A 23,918-nucleotide genomic window follows, 5' to 3' on the forward strand; every position below is an offset into this window, starting at 1 on the left:
TACAGTATTCACTTAGAACCTAGCCTTATTCCAACATGTAGAACAGAGCTCTAGGTGTGACATCACTAAGACTCTGAAATTACTGACCTCAAAGAATGAAGAAACTCGCCTCAAAGGGGCTGGTGTGGTTTCACTTGTACTATGGTACCATACTCTGATTTTTTTTTTTTTAATCAAAAAAACAGGGCTTCAGGCTTAAAAGGCAAGGTTTCCACCCCTGAGCTATATTTGTCCTTAGACTCCTGATTTACGTGTCTGAGTGTGGTTACTGGGGGTTTGAACTCAGGTCTTTGTGTGTGTGAAACAAGAACTCTATTAGTGAGTGGAGTCCCCAGACCTTCTTTTATTATTTATGTTGGGACAGGGTTTCACTAAGTTGCCACACTGGCCCTGGTCTCACTCTACAGTATAGGCAGGCCTGTGGCTCTCCGCCTCAGCCTCCTGAGTAGCAGCAATTGAAAGTCTTATGAACAAACTTACTATATAACAGTGTTCCCCACACATGTGATCACTGCACTTTACAGTGAATTATAAAACCCCAATAGTTTAACTGGGTTGGCGGCTTTGTGCCCGCCTTCTGGCTTCTGACTAGTCTCACAAACTTAGCAAATCTATGGCTAAAGTTGCACAAATCATCAAGGGCCCTGGGGCTGAGTTTCCAGTCAGGATGCAAATGTGTTAGCATTCAGTGTGTGCTGAATCCCAACTGGTTAGTCACAGGGTTGATCAAAACAGAGCAGGTGATTTCCCTTCTAGGACTCGATTAGATGGAGCCAATTTAATCTCATCATTCTTTCTACTTAACATCCAAGTTCTATAGTTTCAAACAAAAGTAGCTCCTGGAAATGAACAGATTCCACAAACTAAATGCTCATGCATCAACCTATAAGCTAAACGTATTTGTGGCATACAGAAAAAAAAAAAAAAAGACTGTAGCACTGCTACTTAAATTAAGATGCCAGCTTTCATGAACCTCAAGTTTTTGGATTATCGACACTTACTAAGGATTATTTTATTATCAGTGTTTCTTGCCAGATATGATGGTGCAGGCCTGTAATCTCAGCTACTGAGGTTGAGACAGGTAGATTATGAGTTGCCCATCTGAACAATTTAGTAAGACCCTATCTCAAAATAAAATTTAAAAAGGTGCTGGGCGTAGTGTCACACACATTTAATCCCAGCACTTGGGAGGCAGATCTCTGTGAGTTCAAGGCCAGTATGGGTTATATGTAGTGAGTCCCAGAACAGCCAGAGCTACATAATGAGACCCTGTCTTAAAAAAGTGTTTTTTTTTTTTTAACTTTTTTTTTTTTTTTTTTTTTTTTTTTTAAAGACCAGTTTCTCTGCGTTGCCCTGACTGTGCTGGAACTCTCTGTAGATCAGACTGGCCTTGAACTAACAGAGAGACCCGCCTGCCTCTGCCTCCCAAGTGCTGGGATTAAAGACATGCAATACCACCACCACCCAGGTAAAAAAAAAAAAACAAACAAAAAAACAAAAAAAAAAAAACCATTTTTTTTTTTAAAGGAAAAATTTGTAGCTCAGTGGTCAAGCATGTGGATTGCATGTGCAAAGCCCTGGGCACAATCACCAGTACTGTGGAAAAGAAAGAAGAAATCAATATTTCTCTATAATGCTGAAAAGGATTTCAAATCCCTCTAGTAATATTTGTAGTTGTACTTTAAAAAATTAAGGACAGTAATATGGTTGCTTCCAGAAAATTTGATTTTGGCATATTGTTTCCAAATGGCAGACAGCATCACTACCTGGAGTTACAGTGAGGAGAGGGGGGTTAGAAAAGAGTCAGCAATTTTCTCATGCAATGAGTCTCACACTTCATTATCTCCTTGGTGCACAGACAGCTGCCAAAGCCTTGGAAAAACGTTAGTCTCAAACAGTCACATTATCCTCAATCAAACAGAAGTTGTTGCACAGTGAAAATGTGCCACTCTTGATTTGGTCCATACCCAATGGTGAAGAAATGTAGGATTTTTTGCATGCCAAATAAAAACTAAGTTTAAATGTTTTCAATTTCCTTTTTTCTGACTCAGATTCTCTTCCAAGCTTCTCAAAGGACTTTCTCGTTGGAGGCGACATAAGTTACTGTGCAACAAACCGAGTTGGGGTGGGGTAGGGTGGGGTGGGGGATGGGGGTGCTTGGGACGACGTACATGCCATCTGCAGAAAGCAATTCTCTTTTCAGTCCCAATTCTAACCACCTGAGCTCCGAGAACAACCCAGCTACTCAGAATGAGATGTTCTCCTCATTTCATTCGCCTCAGAGAAAATGTCATTATGAAGATATTTAAAATACAGTGGTGGCAGATGATATGGTTAAAAGCAGTAGTAACAATTCAAATAAATCTGCTGAAATGGAACTAACTTCAAGTGAAGGACAGAGCTTTATTGAAGTGATTTATCTGAATCCTCAGTCTGCTGAAGTATCATCAAAACTCTACGGGGAAGAAAATTGTATATTCTGGCGCTGCATGCCTGTACACTCCTTTACATCGGCTCTGAGTGGGACAAACTAGATTTGATTGTTACTGATAATCTGCTACCCATATCTGAGAACTTAATTCTGAACTCTGGTCACACAAATAGATTAGTGCTAAAAATAAACTCCTAAGAAAAAATACCCCCACCCCAATAGTTCCAAGCTCAGCATCTTGGTTGTAGTCATGTAGGTATCATAAATGGCTTCCTTGTCACTCAGTGTAAAACAACCTCATGCACAAACAGTGAAACTGTAATAGCATTTTCATTCTTTCTCATTTGGAAAAATACAGCAAGGAAAATATGTATCATAAGGAAAAATAAAAGGTTCACTGCAAGAATCACTGCTCACATCTTGACTGTAGCAGCTACTATCTCTCAGGAAGCCCTGTGCAAAGGAATTTTAATATCAAATTTGATACCAAACATTAAAAGCTATCCATGGGACACCACAGACCATTAGAGGTGTGCCAGGAATTTATAAAAATTATAGGGCTAGGCATATAGCTCAGTAGGAGTGTTCACAATCCCTAGCACTGCCATGTAGCACTGGGCATGCTAGGTCACAGCTGCAGGTAAGACTCAGGTTTAGACAAGTTAACTAAGTGCCCAAGTTAACTGGACTGGCTGTACTCTTAACTCCATAGTCCGTACCATGAAGCACTGAACTTCATATGTCATGAACAGCACAGGGGCACACAGGTGTCCTTGTCTACAATTTCTGAAAATGTTACTGAGGACTGGAAACTTCTGAAGGAAAACTTAGTTCACTATTGTGGAGCCCTAACTTGGGGCTTGGCTTGTCCCAGCTAATTTGAGGAAAATCTGAGCCAGTGATTAAGTATGCCTTTAATTAGTCAAGTGTGTATCTCATTCATTTTCAAAATGTGCATCGCTTCAAAATTAAAATGCTCTTCTATATGATTAAAGCTTTCTATCTCAAAGAACTACATTCTCTACAACCACAGGGCACCAGCAGCTATTCAGAGCAAGGTGAGAACCTGTGTCTACTGATACCGGATGCTTATTTTGAGTTCTCCTAGAATTGTATAATTGCAGCCTTGAAACATGTTGGAATTTAAGTGATATGGAAAAGGACAGTCTAGAACAAAGTCCTTCATGTCAGAGTGAACTGCAAACATTGTTCTAGGATGAAAAAGCCAAGGATGAGGCATTGTCAGAAATGTAATGGCCAGTTGTGTTTATGCTTCAAATAAACAATGGCACATCAGATGGGTTTGGTTGATCTCAAATTCAAATACAACATGACCTAAAATAAAAATGTTATCTAAAGATGTATTAATAGGAATCTGAATATTTGAGGCAAGCAAATAAATGACATTCTTTTGGGGGCATTTAATGATTACATTACCTTTTTTGTTTGTTTGTTTGTTTGTTTGTCAACCTGAATAACCAAAACCTGGGTGTTAAATCCACAGACTTTAGGAGTGGTGGAACTCGAGAGACTGGAAAGAGACCTGGATATTTGAAACGTGATATTGACCATGTCAATACAGTGAGTGTCTGATGTCATTAATACGCTGGCCTGAAGAACAGTGCACTATGCTAGCAGGCCTCTGGGGCCCGCTTTTCCACAGGCAGTAGGGACAGCATGCATAGAACAGACCCTGCAAAGAGATAAGCAAGGGTCCACCTCCTCTAATGAAGTGACTGCTGCTTGCTTGGGGAGCTTGAAAGATACATACTGGTGTCACCAAAACAAGCGCTGTTTCTAGAAACTAATATGAACAATTCCCTCACCATCTGTAAAAGAAAAGTTTATGCTTAATATAAATTTACAGGTATTCTGAAGGATGTAGTAGAAGCTGATTTAAAAATATTTGACATTTCATAATTTAATTTTAATGAAACAGTTTCTATACATTTAGCTACGGATTCCAGAAACCCATAAAAGGTTTGGGAAAATATGGATGATAGAAAAATGCAGACTGCTTCAAAGTTTATGCGCCTTCCTTGCACAGAGGCCATGGTGTTAATCTCTGCATCATTCTGATTTCAGTATATGTGCTCCTGAAACAAATGGATAAGGGTTGATTTCTGACCTTTGATCAACCAAAAATAGTACTTTGAGGACAGAAAGCCTAAATGACTGGAGTTTATTGCCTACAGTGGTTGACTGCTCAGGCTGTAGATTCCAGAGACTTCCTGGCACTGTAATCCCCATCTCTTCTCCTCATTCCTCATTGTAAGGATCTCTTTTCTTTCTATAAGTTTTGGTGTGCTAAGGCCCAAATCCAGGGCTTGTTCATGGCAGGCAAGTGCTCTATCACAAAGAGAGACCTTTTTCCTCTGGCTAGCACTTGTTTATATCTTAGCTATTCTGAAATAAAATCCCCAGAATCTGAAACATTGAAATGGGATCATCAATTTCATCAAGATTTGATGAAATCTTTGAAGTATTTGTTTGTTCCAGACTACAGTTAACACCACAGTTATCTATGAAATATTCACAAGGTAGTTTGGAGAACCACTAAAATACACCCCATTTTAAAATAGGAGCACAGGGGAAATGCACTGTAAAGTGTACCCTGTGGTCTTCATTAATTATATCACTGGCTATTTCAAATCAAGTGATGCTACTATTTAAGTTAAATTTTTATTAGAGCTAACCATAAAAAAATGCAAGAGTAATTTTAAGTGAATAAAATTTAAAAATTTATACTCTTTAAAAGAGTGCCAGCCTCTAAAGGGCAGTTTAAGAAGTACTTGTTCTGAGTGCCCTTGGAAATGCCTGCATCTGTATGTTCTTCCCTCGGGTTTACTTATTTTCCCAAGTTACAGTATTGCCTGGCTCAAAAGGGCAAATTAATGAAATCTAAATATGCCACCAGTTTCCTTTTAAGCCATTTTATTGAGCAAGGAGCAACAAGCAACTGTTTATTTGCATTTAGTAGGAAACTTTAAAAGAAAAATAAACCTCTTCACTTAAACTGTCTTTCATTTCTGTGACAGATTAGGAACAAAACAACCCAAACAATACTAACATTTAAACGACAGATGAATTAAAATCTGATGTACTGTAACAACTACAACTAAGTTTCTTGCCCTTTTGTGTTAACAGCTACTGATAAAACTTCCTTTGAATTACGCTGGGTTCTATATTCTTAAGGACTGTGCAGTGTTTGAATTGTCATATTAGAGACGCAGCGGGTAATTTAAAGTGACAGGAAAGGAACCCTGGGGAGAGGGAGTGGGAGGGGGAGGGGAGACAGGGAGAGGGGCATGCATGGAACCTTTGCCCTTGAAGCATTCCTATGGGTTCCAGAGCAGTGAATAACCGAAAGCACATGCTGCTGAGTCAGTACCTGCCAGAAATCCTGGTCAGAAGACGAGAAAAAGAAAAGACAGACTGACATTGAGTATATGAACAAAACTCCCCCAAATCAAACATATATTGATATATATCACAGAACACAACATATGAAGGAACAATTAAAACCTGCCAACATGATCACCGAAAACCTGGAAATAAAAGAGTGAAGAACATACACCAATGTTCTAGACATTATCCATCAGGCACAATAAAACAAAGATCTACAACATGACCCCCCAGCACCGAATCACACAGCTGCAGAACAGCGTCACACTCTGCAGAGAGAACATGCGAATCATTACATTTTTAAAGAAGGGGCGCAAAGATTCCGTGTCTTCCCGGGGCGGCCAAAGCATTTCTGGAATGAAGGTTTCACATGAAGGTGTTTCAGAATTTTAGCACTGTGTATTTTTCAACTTCATGGCAAGCTGCGTGCTTTGCCATTCACACTAACACACAATCAACCAAAGCTGGAGGGGCTCAGGGCAGCAGTAACTGTTCAGTGGAGCGGTTCAGAACGGAGCATGTTCCGCTGAACCAGGGCTGTCCTTGTATAATGAAGACAGCCATCATGTCCATGGCTGCCGTCTGAGGGAGTAGTTCAGGTTAGTTAATTGAGCTGGGCTCCACTCCAAATATCAAGTGCCTAAAAAAAGGTTTTTTTTTTTTTTCTTTTTACGTAAGTAAACTTCATTGACTGTGAAAAAAAATTGACCTAAACTTATCATGATTTTCAAAACAAGCTCAGCATCATTACAAAAGTTCTTGAGTGAAAAACAGGTGCTATAAGTGATTTACAAGCCTGCAGTGGCCCAAAGGATTCTACAGCAGAGGGGTAGAATGAATTCCTTTGAACATACAACACAGGTCTCCCTTGGGTAAATGAAGAACCTATATGAAATAACGCAGTTAAAGACAGCACAGAAGACTTTTCCAGATGACTGAATTGACGGAACAATTATGCACAGGGTATGGTGCCTCTAAAAACCAAGAAAGGTAGTGAACACATTAGCGGGTAGTCCTTCCATAAGGGAATGCACTAATAACCATGCAAAAGAGCAACAAGCACACAGAGCCGCTTTACCCACAGTCTCAGTCCTCCGATAAGGTAAGAGACACGAGGTTAACAGCATTTTACCCATCAACTGTGCGGCAGAGTCCATACCTGAATGACAATTTAAAGTCAACACTCTCGTTCTTCACAGCAATAGAAGCCCTAACCAAGACACATATCAATAATCTTAAAGAACTTTTGGGTCTGGTAGCAGTTTAGTGATAGAGTATATGGAGGCTCTAGGTTCAATCCCATTATAAATGAAAAGACAGACAAACTGACAGGTAGGAAAGAAGGGGATAAGGGAGAGAGGGAAGGTTGGAAAGATGGGGAGGGGAGAGGAACATGACATGGGATGACGATAAGCCATCAATTTCAATGGGAACCTGTTGTTGCTGTGCTTGCAAACAAGGTAAGAACTTAGTCATCTTTGGAAGAGAAGCCCAGGGTGACATCAAAGCTTGGAGCCAGCATCCCTGCATCCCAGCATCCCTGCTCAGGAAACAATCACATCTACACCATGCAGTTCTTCACTTGGATATCTGAAGAAAATGTGTCAGTGTCTGATTCCAAGTGTGCTGGAATCAGGAATAGAAATGTCACAGGAAAAGAAAATACAGAGCACAACTTCCATATTTATATGGACAAGAAAAAAGGAGTTAGACAAGATGGGAAACAGAGATTATAAACCACTTGAGATAAGTCAAACCAACAAAAGATAGCAACTAAGATTAGATATTTGATGTTACTATAAAATAAGGCTCTACTTGGAAATAAATACTTTGCTTTATAGGCCAATTACTAGATTCTAAAAACATCAAATGAAAATTAAATAGTTTTTAATAAAAAACAATGTATAATACATGAAATGACTACATTAACAATAATATGTCATATTATATTTGTAACAGTACTAATAAATTATTAGTTATTTAATTTTTAAAGGAATTTTTTACGTGTATTTGTGTGTGTGTGTTTCATATGTCCATGTGTAGGATGGTGAGCATGTGGATGTCAGAGGACAACCTGCAGGAGTCGGTTCTCTTTCCACCTAGTGGATTCTTGGAAGAGAACTCAGGTCCTAAGGCTTGCTAGCAAGTACCCTTACCCACTGAGACAAGCTATTTGCAAAATGATGTGAAAGGGCTGAGTACTTCTCAGTAGCCGGTGCACTCGTGTAGGTGGTATCCAACACTGCGAAAGGAGTCTTGTTTTTATGAAATATATCATCAGAGAAAATCTGAAGTCATCCAAGATTTGAAGCTTCTAAAACTTTTAATCTTAGTCTGAATATTAAAAATGTCACTTGTCTATAAAACATACTCTTCAAGCAACATTAGCTAAAGATGTCAGTGTTCATTACTTGAGACCTCTAGGAGACAGCTTTGAAAAGAAGTAGGTGATAAAAGTGGGGCTGCTGTGTTCTGTGACTTTTCTAGAGCTAGTATTCTTTTCTTTCTTTTTCTTTGTGGGTTTTCTTTTCTTTTCTTTTCCTTTCTTTTCTTTTGAGACAAGGTTTCTCATGTAGCTTCAGAGCCTATCCTGGAACTTGCACTGTAGACCAGGCTGGCCTTGAACTCACTAAGATCCACCTACCTCTGCCTCTGAGTGCTGCGATTAAAGGCGTGTGCCACCACCACCACTGCCCGTCCAAGAGTAGTATTCTTAAAGAGCTAATGCTCACTAACAAGGTAGGAAAGGACTCTGGAAAAAGATTCCCATGGAAATGCAAAGTCTACTTAATCAAATTCAGTTTCATTAATGATCAGTTGGAGTAGGAACATCTCATTTGCTTCTTATCAGGGATGTCCATTAATTAAACAGAACAGTAAAACTACCCAGCTATTTGTCGGTATCAAATTGGCCATTCTTTTTCATTTCACAAGTAAAGGGGTCTATAAAATTTCTATAAAAATTAAAAAAGCACCCCAAGGAAGTATTGTTTTATAACTGTCCTGGCTTTTCCTGACATAAACCTTAACATACAATAAGAAAGCAATGGTCAAATGATGGACTTTGTTAAATGCTGAGTTACAAGGCTTTTGTTTTTGTTTTTTGTTTCTTTAAAGAAACTAAGATGGGAGTCTCTAAATACTTCATACAGGATGTTTTCCAAGTTGAGACAGAAACGGGCAGACACATAGACACACACGCACACAGACACGGAGAACCGCCTATTTAAAAAGCAAGCAAATTCCTCTAGAATATTTCCTCCTCAGAGCCTGTTCCCTGGAATCATAAAACCAGCCCCCATACTTATCCTTCACCCACAGGTAAGTGTAGCTCTTACCCCTAGTCAAAGCAGCTTTCTTCTGCAGCAGACAGAGACTATTACAGAGAACAATTGATTGCGGAGGGCCTGGACCCACTGGACATGTCTACAATGCAACTCCTGCAAAAGGCTCAGGGGACACTATGGAAGAGGGGGAGGAGAGACTGTTAAGAGCCAGAAGAGTAGGAAGTCTGCTGTGAGGTTGTGTCTTCTAGAAGCGACAGGGAAGTTACACTCTCAGTACATCAACAAGATGGCTGCCTAAACAAGACCTGAACATGGACCACGCCAACAGACATGAAGAAATTTCATAGGGTTCTACCCCTAGACAAAGAACTAGAGTGAGCCCCTTAATCGGTCATCCAATTCCAAGTGGCCAGCCCTGAAATCACACACATACAAGCAACTCTAAACAGGTTCAGAAGATTGTATTTATATATTTAAGCATTTATACATACATGTAACAATAACAAAGAAAGAGGCCTGGAACATGGGAGGGAAGGAAGAAGGAAAGTGATAGAATTATATTTTAATTAAAAATATTTTAAAAACGGACCATTTGCTTTCATTCTGACCCTGTGTACATGTTTCTTTTTTCCTTTTGAAGAATTTATCCTGAAAGGGAAAAGCCATGTTTAGCTGGCAGCTTTATGAGATAATAAAATTGAAAGTTTCCCTTTCAGTGCCTAAGAATGATGTAGTATAATGTGATTTCTTCATCAGGTACAAAGTAAAGAATTGAAAGTACAATGTAAACACATGCATATTGGGAGAGTTCTTTATAATTGTTACAAAAGCACTATAGAGAGCTTTATGGTTTTATAGTTAGGATTATTGCTAAAAACTGTCAGAAAGTTCAATCAGCTAGACGTTCATATGAAATGTGAATGTAATACTTGGGAGCTCATTCATCTTTATGATGATGCTTGTGTTAATATTCAAAAGTCAGCAAACACTGAATTCAGCCTTAATATATGGAGTAGGCAAACCACCTTACATGGGAAAACATTAAAAACACAACCAATCAAACCCAGCAAGAAACCTGCTTGATTTCCTGTGTAGGGTCTCTTGACACACTTTTGTCAGCAGCTAACAGGTATTCATGGATCTGTCACACATGATTTTGGAGGAACTTGAAAATCTTAGTAAAAATTAGGACATCTGTGTGCCAGTTTGCTTACCTTTCCATCAAAGCGCTTTATTATATACTGGTCCAGGCCCAAGTCTGAAAAAGAGAGGAAAAAATAATTAGTCTCTGATCATAACTCATCAGAGTTTTGTTTTTTTAAGACAAGGTCTTTCGTGTAGCCTTGCCTGTCTTGGAACTTGCTCTGTAGACCAGGCTGGCATCAAACTCACAGAGATCCACCTGCCTCTGCCTCCTGAGTGCTGGGATTAATTAAAGGCATGCACCATCAATGCTGATCTATAAGTTAGTTATTATTTCAGTTTCACAAATGAGGGAATTAAGACCTGGAAATACTGAATAATTTGTGTAAGATCAACTTCCTTGCACTCATCTTCATATACTTTGATTTATCACTTAATGTCATTTGATGGTGAGTGAGTGAGTCTACCTGTCCCTAAAACATCCTAGTTCTTAGAAATGGACCTTAACTCTTGCGGCTCACACCATCTGTCTCAGCAACTTTGTTATAGAGTTAAGATATCCAAAAGCTCCCCCCCAAGATTAAAAATAACTACTATAAAGTGACAAAGAAAACCTTTGAGGCAGCTGGCTCAATTGCTGAAAGAAAAGGACTCCAATCCTGCATTCCTTCTTTAGTGAAAATACTCTTAAAGAAGAAAGACAATGGGAGCTGGAGAGATGGCTCAGTGGTTAAGAGCAAAGACTTCTCTTCCAAAGGACCCAGGTTCGATTCCCAGCACCCACATGGTGGCTCACAACTGTCTGTAACTTCAGTTCTAGGGGATCTGACACCCTCACACAGACATACAGGTAGGCAAAACACTAATGCACATAAAACGAAATAAAATAAATTAAAAAAAAGGCCTCACCACTCTATGGGGCCCCTGGTAGTGGATCAGTATTTTTCCCTGGTGTAAGAAGGGACTTTGAGAGCCCATCCCACGTGAAGGGATGCTCTCTCGGCCTGGACACATGGGGGAGGGCCTAGGCCGGGCCCAGGATGATATGGTGGACTTTGGGGAGGCCCGGGGGAGGGCCCTACCCTGCCTGGGGGATGGAGGGGGGATGGGGTGGGGAGCTGGTGGGGGGGTTGGTGGGGAGGGGAGGGAGAGGGAGATGGGATTGACATGAAATTAGCAAGCTTCTTCCTAATTTGAACTAATAAAAAAATCTTAAAAAAAGAATGAAGAGAATACTGGGCAGTGGTGGCACACACCATTAGTCCCAGCACTCAAGAGGCAGAAGCAGGTAGATCTCTGGGTTCAAGGCTGGTCTGATCTATAGATTGAGTTCCAGGACAGCCAGGGCTACATGGAGAAACCCTGTCTCAGGAAAATAAACAACAACAACAAACAAAAAAAAAAGAATAAAGACAAAATAAAGCATTGTAAGATAAGGGAAAAGAACAACTCCATGTGTTGGAGACTTGCTCTAAAAGTCATGCTAATTCTTTGGAAACAGGAAATGACAGCGGAGGGAAAGCAGGAACTAGAGAATAAAAGAGCGACAGAAATGGTCCACTAGTCAGTCAATATCTCTGTGTGAGAGAGAGACATCACTGTCTTCTCTTAAATTCTTTACATAACAGTTTGAGGTGAGTTTTCAATATGGAGAGAGATGCTACCTCAGCATAAAGTGGGACAGCTTACTGTGGTAAGGTATTCCCAGCTGAAGGGGTACAATTAAATTCTCACAGTTTACTGTGAGAAATGTGTACAATGCCCATGACAATCACTAAATATATTCAAAGAAATATAGTCAAGACACAAAAAGATCATTTACAAGAAGTAAAAATCTTCAAACAATCCACAAAGCAGTCAGGAAAACACAGGGATATTAAGAATGGGGTGGAGGTAGCTCTAAACTTAAGCTAATGAGGAGCTCTTAAAGAGGACACAAGAAACCGGGAGCCTTCTTACAAGGCATTATGCCTTCCTCAGTTCAAATCTTTCCTTCTGTCACCTGCTTAGACAACTAACTTTTAGAGGTTGAGCCTTGCCAGTTCATAAGAACACAGGGCAGCCGGGCAGTGACCATGCTCTACTGAGACAGGCAATCTAGAGAGCAACAGAGCAGTGTGCTCACACACAAGCTCAGCAGCTTACCCATTTCAGCTTACTCAAAGGCCAGACTATTAACGTGGATTATCATAAGGAGTCATTTAATATGTTCAGAATGTATAAACTGTGACAAACTTCAACGTCTTTCACAAAGTCAATTTTCTGGGCTCACACAAGATACCTTTATTGTAGAATATGAAATTTCAATATTTCAAATTTTTATAAAACATCAGGAACATGAAACACATAACCTTAAATGTTGTAGTTTGTCCGTCCTTTAGTCAGAGTTTGAATGATAATCCAGTTTATCTTCTATGAGCCTTCACATTCTTTAATCATGAACTTCTTGGCCTTTAATAAGTGCTAATCTTTTTATAAACAGAGTTTCAGATTTCAACATATCTCATGCATAGTTAGCTTTGGGTGTAGGTCTGATATTTATGAACTGGCATATAAAGTTCATGAGAAATACTATGATAAAAGTAGGTGTGATAGCACAGGCCTGTAATCCTGGAGCAGGGAGGTAGAGACAGCCAGTCTAACTCTTCAAGCTCCAGGTTAACGTAAGACTCTATCTAAAAAGCAAGGTAGATGGAGCAAAGCTGACTTTTAGTCTCTATGTGCATACATACATATGTGCACACAAATATGCTTACATATGTGCACATACACACATAAACACACACAAAGGAATAAGTGAATGCTTAATAAATCTAGGCCATGGGGCTGGAGAGATGGCTCAGAGGTTAAGAGCACTGGCTGCTCTTCCAGAGGTCCTGAGTTCAATTCCCAGCAACCACATGGTGGCTCACAACCATACGTAATGAGATCTAGTGCCCTCTTCTGGTGTGCAGGCATACATGCAGGTGGAATGTTGTAGACATAATAAATAAAATCTTTAAAAAAAATAAATCTAGGCCACAAAGGCTATCAGATATCTAAACAACGCTTTTAAAATGTAAAAAAAAAACAACAAACTGAGATTATACTTTAATTACCACATTTCTCCCTTCCGTTCCTCCAAACCCTCTCACATACCCCTCCCCATTCTCCTTTAAATTCATGGCTGATTTTTTTCATTAATTGTTATTACATGCAAATGTGTGCATGATGTATATACATATATACTCCTAAATATAATCTGTTCAGTCCATATAACATTACTTGACACAAGTTTTCAGGGCTGACCTTTTGGTACTGGAACCCAGTTGGCGCTCTCTTCCCTGGGGAAGACCTCCTCTCCTGCTCCCAGCATCCCTCACTTGCCCATAGTGCTTTATGTAGGGTGGAGGCCATGTGGGCTTTTCCCCATCTAGTTTGGCATGTCCACTGGTGTCAACTTTTAAACTCAATACTTTTATTTGAGGAATTATGACTCATCAGTTAGGTCTAAACCACACAGACCTTCCAAATTGACTTCATCCTATACCCTTCTCCTCCTTCTCCTCCTTCTCCTTCTTCTCCTTCTTCTTCAAAGATTTTATTTATTTATTTATTTATTTATTATGTATACAACATTCTGCTTCCATGTATATCTGGACACTAGAAGAGGGCACCAGATCTCATAACGGATGGTTGTGAGCCACCATGTGGTTGCTGGGAATTGAACTCAGGACCTCTGGAAGAGCAGTCGGTGCTCTTAACCTCTGAGCCATCTCTCCAGCCCACCACTTTTCTTCTTAAATCATGTTCACCAAAGGCTTTGGGGTCCTTCGTATCAGCAGGGTAATCTAATCACAGCACTAGTAATTCTTATTGCCTGTCTTCTATCATTCAATCCTAACAAGTTCACAGAAGGGGCAGGTTGGCAAGTAACAGCCTTCAGACCACATCCAGCCAACTCACTGTGCTTTTCTTTTTCTTTTTCCTTAGAGTCCCAGAGATAAGAGTTGTACTTACTATCTTGCCTTTTGGCCTGCTAAATCTTAAATATTTACTCTTTTGTCTTTAGAACAAAATAAACTTTGCTGTAAATCAAATCTAGGCTACAGAGTGAGACCCTGTCCTTACAGCAACAAAAAAAAACAAAAACAAAAACAAAAAAAATGTTGGCTATCATAGCTCTAAGTGTCTCCAAAAGTTAGCACTGTTTTGAAAGTGTTTAGATTTCTGAACATGACACATTAATTTTGCGAAAGCACACACACCCAGGAAGCCCACGTTTAACTCCCACACAGGCTAGCACATTTTCTGTTTTGAAAGAACATAAAACAAATACTTCAGGTTTATAGGCCAAATGCTTATGGTCTGTTACAACTACTCCACTCTGCTCTTCAAGCTCCCAAACTGCCATACAGGAATTAGTGTGCTATGCCCATAAAACTTCTTATGAACACTGAAATCTGAATTGCATAAAAATTTTAAATGTTGTAAAATAGTCTTATGTTCCTCCTTCCCTTTAAAAAATGTATAAATCGTTCTCTGTTCATGGGCCATAAAGAATCAGGGAGTCAGCTACAGTTGATCTATTCTATAGGAAACAGCACTGCAGGGAATTAAAAATAAAAGCCGACATAGTGAAACCCTGTAAGGAAATAAATAAATGCAGAACACAGTAGGCAAATAGAAGAAAACAACAAAAATGGAGGAAAAGCTACAAGATATATTTTAAATACCTGATCAAGTACAAAATATGTCACTAAAAGTGTTATCGGCAAGATTATTCTTAAAATGGTGAAAGGTCATCATCCTAGAGGGGCATGGACTCCATCCAGGACACCTGAATCACACCTGGAGACCTGCCTCTCTGTTCACTTTTATTCTCCTGTGTAGGGAGATCATCCCAGGACGGGAAGTGACACAAGGCAAAGGAAACAGAGACCCTCTCTGCCATAGGGAATGCCGTGCTCTGCACATAAGTCCTTTGTTTTCATGGAACTGTTACCCCCACCCCATGCTTCTGGTTATCTACATCACCAAATGGCTGTGAGAAATGTTTCTGTTTGGTTTTGGGTTTTGGTTTTTTTGGAGACAGGGTTTCTCTGTGTAGCTCCTGGCTGTTGTAGAACTCACTCTGTAGACCAGGCTGGCCTCAAACACAGAGATCGCTCAGCCTCTGCCTCCTGAGTGCTGGGATTAAGGCTGTGTGCACCACTGCACGGTGAGAGATGGTTTTTACTACAACGGTGAGAGCCACTGCACACCCACGGCCTGAAGTAGCCACCTGAGGGGGTGACACACTAGCTTCACAGAGGGGGTTGAGATGTGTTCAAGAAGCATATAACTTTGTCCCCTTTTAACGTACTTCACATTTAGCTATGGCTACTCTCTGTATACACATTTTTTGATAGTTAGTACGGAAGTGTTCTTATTCACCTTTTCACCCTGAAATTCATCAGGTCATTTCAAAATTATCTAATTTCAGGGCTTTATGTAGTCTGTGCTTCATGACTATTTTAAAAGCTCCAAAACTAAAACTCACAGATTGAGATCTGCTGGGATCCTGGGATGTATAGTACGTGTGAAGTCATGACAAAACAAAGCTGAAATAGAACGGCTGGCTGGAGACCAACCAGCTGAGGACAGAGATTTAAACTCTAGAAACCTACCACCTTCTTCTTCTTCTTCATTCCACCTTACATAGGAAGAGCGTGTTTTATTTCGCTGTAGCAACATTCTTGCTAATGAGCAAATGAAAATGAAGCCAGTTTCCCATTAGATCTCATTTTGATGCATCAGAAAGTTCTCTCATGATTCTCAAAAGAAAAGCAGTTATTCGTCTAGCTTCCCATGCACATGAGAAGGGTGCTTAGATACTGCACTCTTAGTAACCACTCAGTATATGTAGTAGATCTTTCAGTAATTAAGAAAAAGCGGGCGGGGGCAGGGCCTGGGGATGCAGCACAGTGGTAGAGTGTTTGCTCGGCATGCAGAAAGCCTGCATTCAATTCCCACCATCATAAACACACACACGTAAATGGCAAAGTGCAGCAAAGTTAAATGCCAGGGTAAATGAAGGCAACCAGAAAATATAATTGCTTCCAAAGGAATAAAGATAATATTCCTTATGTGAGGAAATGGTCTTCAGTGGTTGGCTGGCCCATATTAAAATGTTGGTTCATTTTCATTGTCACACTGGAAGCAAAGCACATTCTTTAAAGTTACTGATAGAAAGGAGATTGTTATCTGGACAGTTATTGTCTTGCAGGCATAAATGCTATGCTGTCATAAAAAAAAAAAAACAGGAAAATCTTTCTAAGCCTTTCTTATAAGTACACCCTGCTCTGTTTTCTTCCCTCTCACGTCCCAGAACAAGCTGCTGAAGCAAGTTCATAAGGGTCTAAATCTTGGGTTGGATGGCTCAGTGGTTAAACGTGCAGGTCACTAAGCCTGGCCACGTGCGTTTGATACCCAGGACAGACATAACAAAAGGAGAGAACTAACTCCCTGAAGTTATTCTTTGATATATATATATATATATATATATATATATATATATATATATATATATAATCTCCCCATTAAATATATATTTTAAAAGGATCTACATTGAAAGTTCAATGCAATTAATGAGAAGTTTGGTATATCTTAATATAAAACTCTTTGGATGCAGAAAGCAACTCAATACTTCTTGAGTGACTATATAAGAAGCCTACTAGAACATAAAGGAACATTTGAGGAAGAATATATCCTTCTGATTTCAACATTCACAGTTATTATGGCAGTGTCCTTTTCTACAACTTTCTGTGTATTTTCTACATAGATGAAACACAGAGGACCCAAGACACATATTAAACATTATAGGGTTATAACCAGTAAATGCAGAGGAGAGAGAAATTCTGCAATACACTCTTCCACAGGTAAACAATGCCTTGTTCAGGCTTCCTAAAAGGTATGGGATCAGTGTGGAAGATGAAGGTGAAACGGGGAAAAGACAACCAAATGAAGGCACGCTACTCTGCTCTGCACTCTAGACAGCCAGGGCTCTCTTCTTAGCCTATCCAAGATGCCAGAGTTTATGTAGCAGAACTGGCTATCCAATCCAGTGGAGAAGGAGATACGACTTGAGCATCACACACAGCACACTAACCATTTTAGATGATATTTTTTGTGCACTGGTGTTTTGACTGCAACTCACAGGGGTCATGTAGGGAATTATCCACTCCTAATGTCACACTGACATTCCAAGCATTTCAGATTTTGGAGAATTTTGGATTACAGATCATAGATTCAGGGTGTTCAGCTTATATTGGTTTATACATTTGCCTGCTGTTTAATGCTTTGTGTGGCTCTGAGTTGCTGTGTCATGTCCTTTCACATCAATATAAAGTCCATCCTTCGACTCTCTGTGTAGGAGAGGTCTACTCCCATCAAGCTACTAAAGCTTCAGCTATCTAGAAATGTCTTAACCGCTCTTTTGGGAACAGGCATTGCCCATACACTGTCCACCGCAGGTGTCCTACCTGGGCATACCCAGGGTGATTACTGTCCAGTTCTTTTGCTCCTGTTAATGGATTAAGCTCCCTGGTTTGTTAATGGCTGTGTAATTAATTTCTTGTTAAACTTGGGTATTTTTCCTATACAAAGGAAACGAGATCAGACTCTTTCTTCCCAGGGGCTCAGCTGCCATTAAAGACTAAAGTCAGTAGTCTTCAGTGACTTTCCCAAAGTATTTGTATGAAAATTACACACTTTGTCATGTCCTCCTGCAGTTACTCTTCTATTTCCTTAAATGCTGGAGCCAGTAAGCATGGAAAACTGCTGAATAAGTCAAAATGCTCATTTTGAGAATGCGTCTGCACTGGCCACCTTTCCCTCCTTCTCAAGCAGTAAGCCACAGCAGGATCAGGGCTGCTGTCCTGTGGCTGCTGCTGAGCTGGAAAGTACTGAGCAGTAGGCAGAAACAGCACAGGGCTGGCTGTCACAAAGGCTAGCCGACTCACTGTGTGGTGAGCACTCCCCTGTTTGTAGGCTGATGACACGGTGGATTACAACAACACTGAGTCTTATCTTGTTTTTAGTGGTTGTTCCAAGAGAGGGTCTGAAGTTGGGAGGAGCCTACTCAATCATTTTTGAACAGTATTTCCTAAAGGCATCCTTAAGCATTTACCTAGATGCTGCTTTCCATACACTTGTTTATCTCAGCTGGTTCCCCTAAACAAGGCTTCCACACTTGACTGTAGAAGCTGAGCACAATTCCAATTGTGCTCAATAACAATTGTGCTCAATAACAATAACAATTGTGAATTGTTAATTCACAATTAACAGTCAAATGGTGATTTTAATTATTGCCTGGACCTGTAAACTTCATGAAGTCCAGAGAAGGAAGCAAAGCAACTTAACAAACAAGCGCCCCACGCCTGCCCCCACGCTAACACCTTACGTTCAGGTTGCTTTTCATTTGGTGTTATGGATCGCACGAAGTCCTGTGGGGTCATAAACACTTCTGTTTCTCCAGGTTCATTGATTACTTTCAAGGTGGCAAAATATCGGAAGATTTTGTCTGGTGTGGAGTAGGCTCGGATCCGATTCTCATACTCCATCACCTGAAACGAGAAAGCTAGAGAATGTTACTATGTTAAGCGACACTCATCTTATTTTGGAAGAAGCTGATCATCTCTCTGTAGTTGGACTTTTTTTTTAAAATATTATATATATATATATATATATATATATACATATATATGTATATATATATAATAAATAAGTTCAATTTCAAGATTTTAAATTTCTTTCTTTCAAGATATCATTCATACCTTAATTGAAGCAAGGGTCATAGAATTTTGTTTAGAGCTCCTTTTTTTTTTAAAGAAACAAAATTTTCTAGTTACTGAAAGCTAGCAAAATTTAAAAACACCACTAAAAGAATTCAAAAGGCCTTATAAGAGGAGTTGCTACATACAGTCGCCTACAGGCTCTTAAATATTAACTTTTAAGAAGGGATTCATTTTCTGTGGATTTTCCTGAAAACAGACTTGAAATTTCACAGGCTTGGATGGTTCGCAGCCCTTGTAAGGCAAAATACATGAAATGATAACAAGGAAAAATAAAACTGTGCATCATGGAAGTTCAGTTATTTACAGGTCTGAAACACTTTAAACTATATTATTAGGTAAGTTCCCAGAAAACCTTCACAGGCAGCCTGTCTAGAAAGAAACAGAGGGCAGCACACAAATGTTTGAGTAATGTTGACAATCAAGCATGGCTACATTTAACTAGAAGTTCGTCATGTTACTATGACAGCTCACATGTCTGACATGTAAGCCTCTGTTCTGAGTACAGAACATACAAAATACTACACCAATTGCACATGTTTTAGGGGAAAGTGTCTCTAAAACTTGAATTATTATTATTATAATAATAAAAATAAAACTCTGGCCTCAAATTTGCTCTGTAGATAAGGAAACCTTTGAAACTTTGGATCCTCTTGCCCCTGACTCCCAAATGTAGACACTGCAGGGCATAGTACACCTAGTACTTTGTAAGTCTCTAGGGATCAAACCCACAGCTATGTGAATGCTAGGCAAGTACTCTACTAAATGAGTTACCTATACCTTAGTTTTATATGCTAAGGTAGCCACTGCTAAATAGTATCTTATAAAAAATGTGTCAATGCAATAAAACCTAAAAACCCATTTGTTCCGAGTCTATAAAGCAGATACTTCCAAAATTATTCATACGTTAAATTATCCAATTAACACAGCAATTATTGTATCTGATAACCCTGAATAGACACTTCGAGGTCACTGGCAGCAGCTGTTTAGCAATGGTCTTAGTTCCACCATCAAATGTGGTTTCAGTAACTGAGAACGAACTAGCAATTTCTAACTCCATATGACAGGAATTCAAGGATAACTTGAATTAAAAGCTTAGATTTTAAGGGCTGGAGAGATGGCTCTGAGGTTAAGAGCACTGGGTACTCTCCCAGAGGACCAGGGATCAATTCCTAGTACCCACAAGGTGGCTTCCACTCTCCATAACTCCAGTTCCAGGGGATCTGATGACTTCTTCTGGCCTCTGAGGTTAGTACATGGATATGTTACACAGCCGTGTAATTCAGGCAAACACTCACATACGTACATAAATTTTAAAAATCTCAAATCTGAGATTTCACATAAGACTAAAAGACTGAGCATGAGACAAACACAGCAAGAACTATTTAATTCCTGCACAGCTTTGAGGTGTGGCTATAGGTCTTAGACCAAAGGTATTACACCTTAGACTACACCTATTTGCTGGCAATAGTGGTTACGGAAGAAATAACATTTCTGTGGCCCATTTGTATTTCTTGTACTCTCTCTAAAGGTAGGAGTAGGGGAAGGGAGAGAAGAAGAGAGCAGGGGGGGGTTCTGAATGTTTAGAGCAAGAGGGTTTTGTGAACTAAAAGGTTAAATCAACCATACTCAAGGCAGAAAGATAAGATCATAAAAAGATAAGATCAGGAGTTTCAAGCCTGAGAATCAGGTTTTTGGACTGTTGCAATATTTATTAAATTATGTTACCGGACACTATTTGACCACAATCTGAGTATATACATCCTGCTACAGTATTTTTGTGTGTTTTTTCCTTTGAGGCAATGTCACAGTATGTGACACTCCTAGATCTGCCTGCCTCTGCCTCCTGAGTGCTAGGATAAAGGCCCATGTCCCCACTCAGCTGCTGTAGTGTTAATAGAAACCAATGGTTCTTATGGTTATAAAGTTTTATTCTGAAACAACAGGTCCAGAAAAGTAACAGATTTAAAATCCTCATATTGGTAGATTTAGCATGTACACATTGGTAGCATTTGGTATGTACATATTGGTAGCAATCAGAATGCAGATACTGCCTTTTCTAACTTACATCATATCCTGGAGATTGTTCCATATCAACTCTTGCTTCCTTTTGGTGAGTCAGTGGTTTATCCAAATCACTACAGAAGGAATTCAGGACACAGAGTCCAAGAGAACAAAGTTTGGAAGCAATGATAGGCTACTGCTGAGGGATTGGGGGATGTTAAAAGATTTACTAAGGAAATTATAATAATCCATCCCATCCTGTATCAGTCTTTCTTAAGCATCACCTTGTTAAGACATATCTTCCATAAAACTGCTGAGTGCAACTGGCTCAAATATAGGGATTATTGTTCCTATGTGAACTACACTAATGAGTAGCCAGAAAGGACTTATAACCATAGCTGCTAAAAGGAAAAAATAAGGGGCTGGAGAGATGGCTCCATGGTCAAGAGCACTTGCTGTTCTTTCAGAGATCCTGGGTTCCATCACACCAACTATATGCTATCTCACAGCTGTATGTAATTTAAGTTCCAGAGAACCTGGCACTCTCTGGTGGCCACCACACACATGGTACACACACATACATGCAAGCAAACACTCATATACATAAAAATAAACATATCTAAATACACATAAAAAGAAATAATTAAAAAGAGAGGAAGAAGAGGAGGAGGAGCCAGAAGTTACATGTTTACTGGTAATAGGAAATAACACTGCCACCAGGAGCTTGACTACAGGGACCAAACACAAGTCTAATCAAGCCTCAACTGCCAATATTCAAGTAATACAAAGACAGGAGGAACTGAATGACATTTAAGTGTCAATAAACCCATCCACAGGAAATGTTCAAGGTTAAATGGTGTGGAGCCTGTCCCCTGTATATCAAGAGAATTAAAACACGTATCATTAGGTTGGGGGGGGGATAGTTTGATTACAGAGTTCATGCTTGGTCCTAAGTTCAATCCTCAGCATCAAGGGGGAAAAGCTAACATTAAAACAGCAAAATCAAACTGTATATATCTGGTGATGATCACTTGACTCAGGCAATGAAGTTAGCAAGCTCACTCTCCTACTGCCCACAGTGATGAAAGAAGGCCCAGGGAAGGAAGGTAGCCCTTGCCCAGCTGCTGGTGCAAGAAATCCATAAATCCTGACCACCCTGTCTCCACTCCACCAGCTGCAGCACACAGAACTCTCCTATTAAAGCGGCTCAAAGTGTCTCCTGCTGTTAGACAGTCCCTCTAGGCTCTCTACCCTGCCAAATAACTACCCAGGTGTGTCAAATGGCTGACAAGTACAGGACAGAGGGAAGCAGATCGACTGTTTGCCTAGACTGAGAAGGTGGCTGCCAGTAAAGGGATGGCCCCACTAAGAGGCTGCTGTCCTGAGTGGGGATAAAACTCTTCCTGCCTCAGGGAAAAAGACACCACTCAGTTACACATGACCCAGATGCCACACAGCTGGCTGGCTTCTGCCTGCCTTGTGACGTAAGACAGGGTTTCCCCCAGGCTTCCTCAAGGGGAAGGACAGGCTGGGACATCTGGTCCATAGCAAGATGTGTGCCATCATCACCTTCACAGAGGTTAACCCCAAAGACAACTGGGTCTAATACCACAAAACAACAAGGAACTAGATAGCTAGCAGAACCAACTGCACTGACAGGTAATGATGATCTATACTCTCCCTGGGGAGGCAATGTCCTGGGTCCAAAATTCAAGGCTTTCATTGCCAAACTGGAAAATGCAAAGTCTAAATAGCTTTCAATATGAAAGAAAGTAATTATAAAAATCTACTTGTATTGGGGTATGGTGGCATACATACAATCCCAGCATTCAGGAGGTAGAGGCAGGGGGATCGCTGAAAACAAAAAAAGAGAGAGAGAAAAAAATAAAGCACACACAAAGAATCTAATCCATTTGTGGCACCCCTCATATATAGTTTGTTTTGAAGGAAAACAATTTGAAGAAAATCTAGACGTCATATGTGAACAGCAGAAGTCAAGTCATGGATCAAGGCTATACATGAGATCTGACCAAGTAAGAAAGAACCTTGTTATAGTAAAACAGCGACTGCTAAAAAATGAGGCTGCTTCACCTCAAACATGGGAGGCATCAAGAGCTTTTCAGAGATACAGTCTCTTTTAAAATTGATGCAAACTCCTGACCGCCTAAGAGTAGTAGAGATCCCGCCCACCTCGCCTCCAAGTTAGGGCTTCTCTGTGTAGCCCTGGCTGTCCTCAACTCACTCTGTACACCCTGGCTGTCCTCAACTCACAGAGATCCACCTGCCTCTGCCTCCTGAGTACTGGGCTTAAAGGCGTGTGCCATTAGTACCCAGCCAGAGATGGTTTTTAGTAAGCTTATAATAAAACAATAGTTTATCACACAATATTCTTTATTTTTACATGTGTGTGTCTGTGTGTCTATGTGGAGATGTACGAGCCACAGTGCACATGTGGAGGGCTGAGGATGACTAGTGGAAATTGGTTCTCTCCTTTCACCATTGGGGTTTGGGTTCTAGAGATCACACCCAGGTCACAAAGCTTGGCAGCAAGGGCCTTTGCCCACTGACCATCTCGACAGCCCTAGTCTTCTTTTGAGAAGTGTCCCAGTACAATTTCTGGTTTTACTTAAAAGAGCTCATTGTCTTATTAGGTGGATTTGTACATATGTTGAAAGTTTTGCTTTTACAAACTGTATATATTTTCTGTCTTTAAAAAACTAAAAAATAAATTTGGTATTAATAAAATGTGACTATGATTATTAAATTATAGGCAGAAGAATTCTTGGCATGTTTATATGTTACTTAAATGAATAAATGATGACTAAAAAAACTGGA

The 23,918-nt window shown here is 39.9% G+C and overlaps 1 protein-coding gene and 1 non-coding gene across 2 annotated transcripts in view; both read right to left on the bottom strand.

Moving 5' to 3' along the window:
* Positions 1-23,918, bottom strand: part of Micu1 (mitochondrial calcium uptake 1) — a 141,714-nt gene that overhangs the window by 88,837 nt on the left and 28,959 nt on the right. The window contains exons 4-5 of the mRNA XM_027388324.2: positions 18,689-18,851; positions 10,338-10,381 (exon numbers count right to left, since the gene is read on the bottom strand). Coding sequence (XP_027244125.1) covers positions 10,338-10,381; positions 18,689-18,851 — 207 coding nt within the window. The remainder of the gene's footprint in view (positions 1-10,337; positions 10,382-18,688; positions 18,852-23,918) is intronic.
* On the bottom strand, positions 4,435-4,536 carry LOC113832433. The gene has a single exon (XR_003479705.1). It is a non-coding gene; the product is annotated as a U6 spliceosomal RNA (small nuclear RNA).

This window comes from Cricetulus griseus (assembly GCF_003668045.3).
Source record: "Cricetulus griseus strain 17A/GY chromosome 1 unlocalized genomic scaffold, alternate assembly CriGri-PICRH-1.0 chr1_1, whole genome shotgun sequence".
Classification (NCBI taxonomy): domain Eukaryota; kingdom Metazoa; phylum Chordata; class Mammalia; order Rodentia; family Cricetidae; genus Cricetulus; species Cricetulus griseus.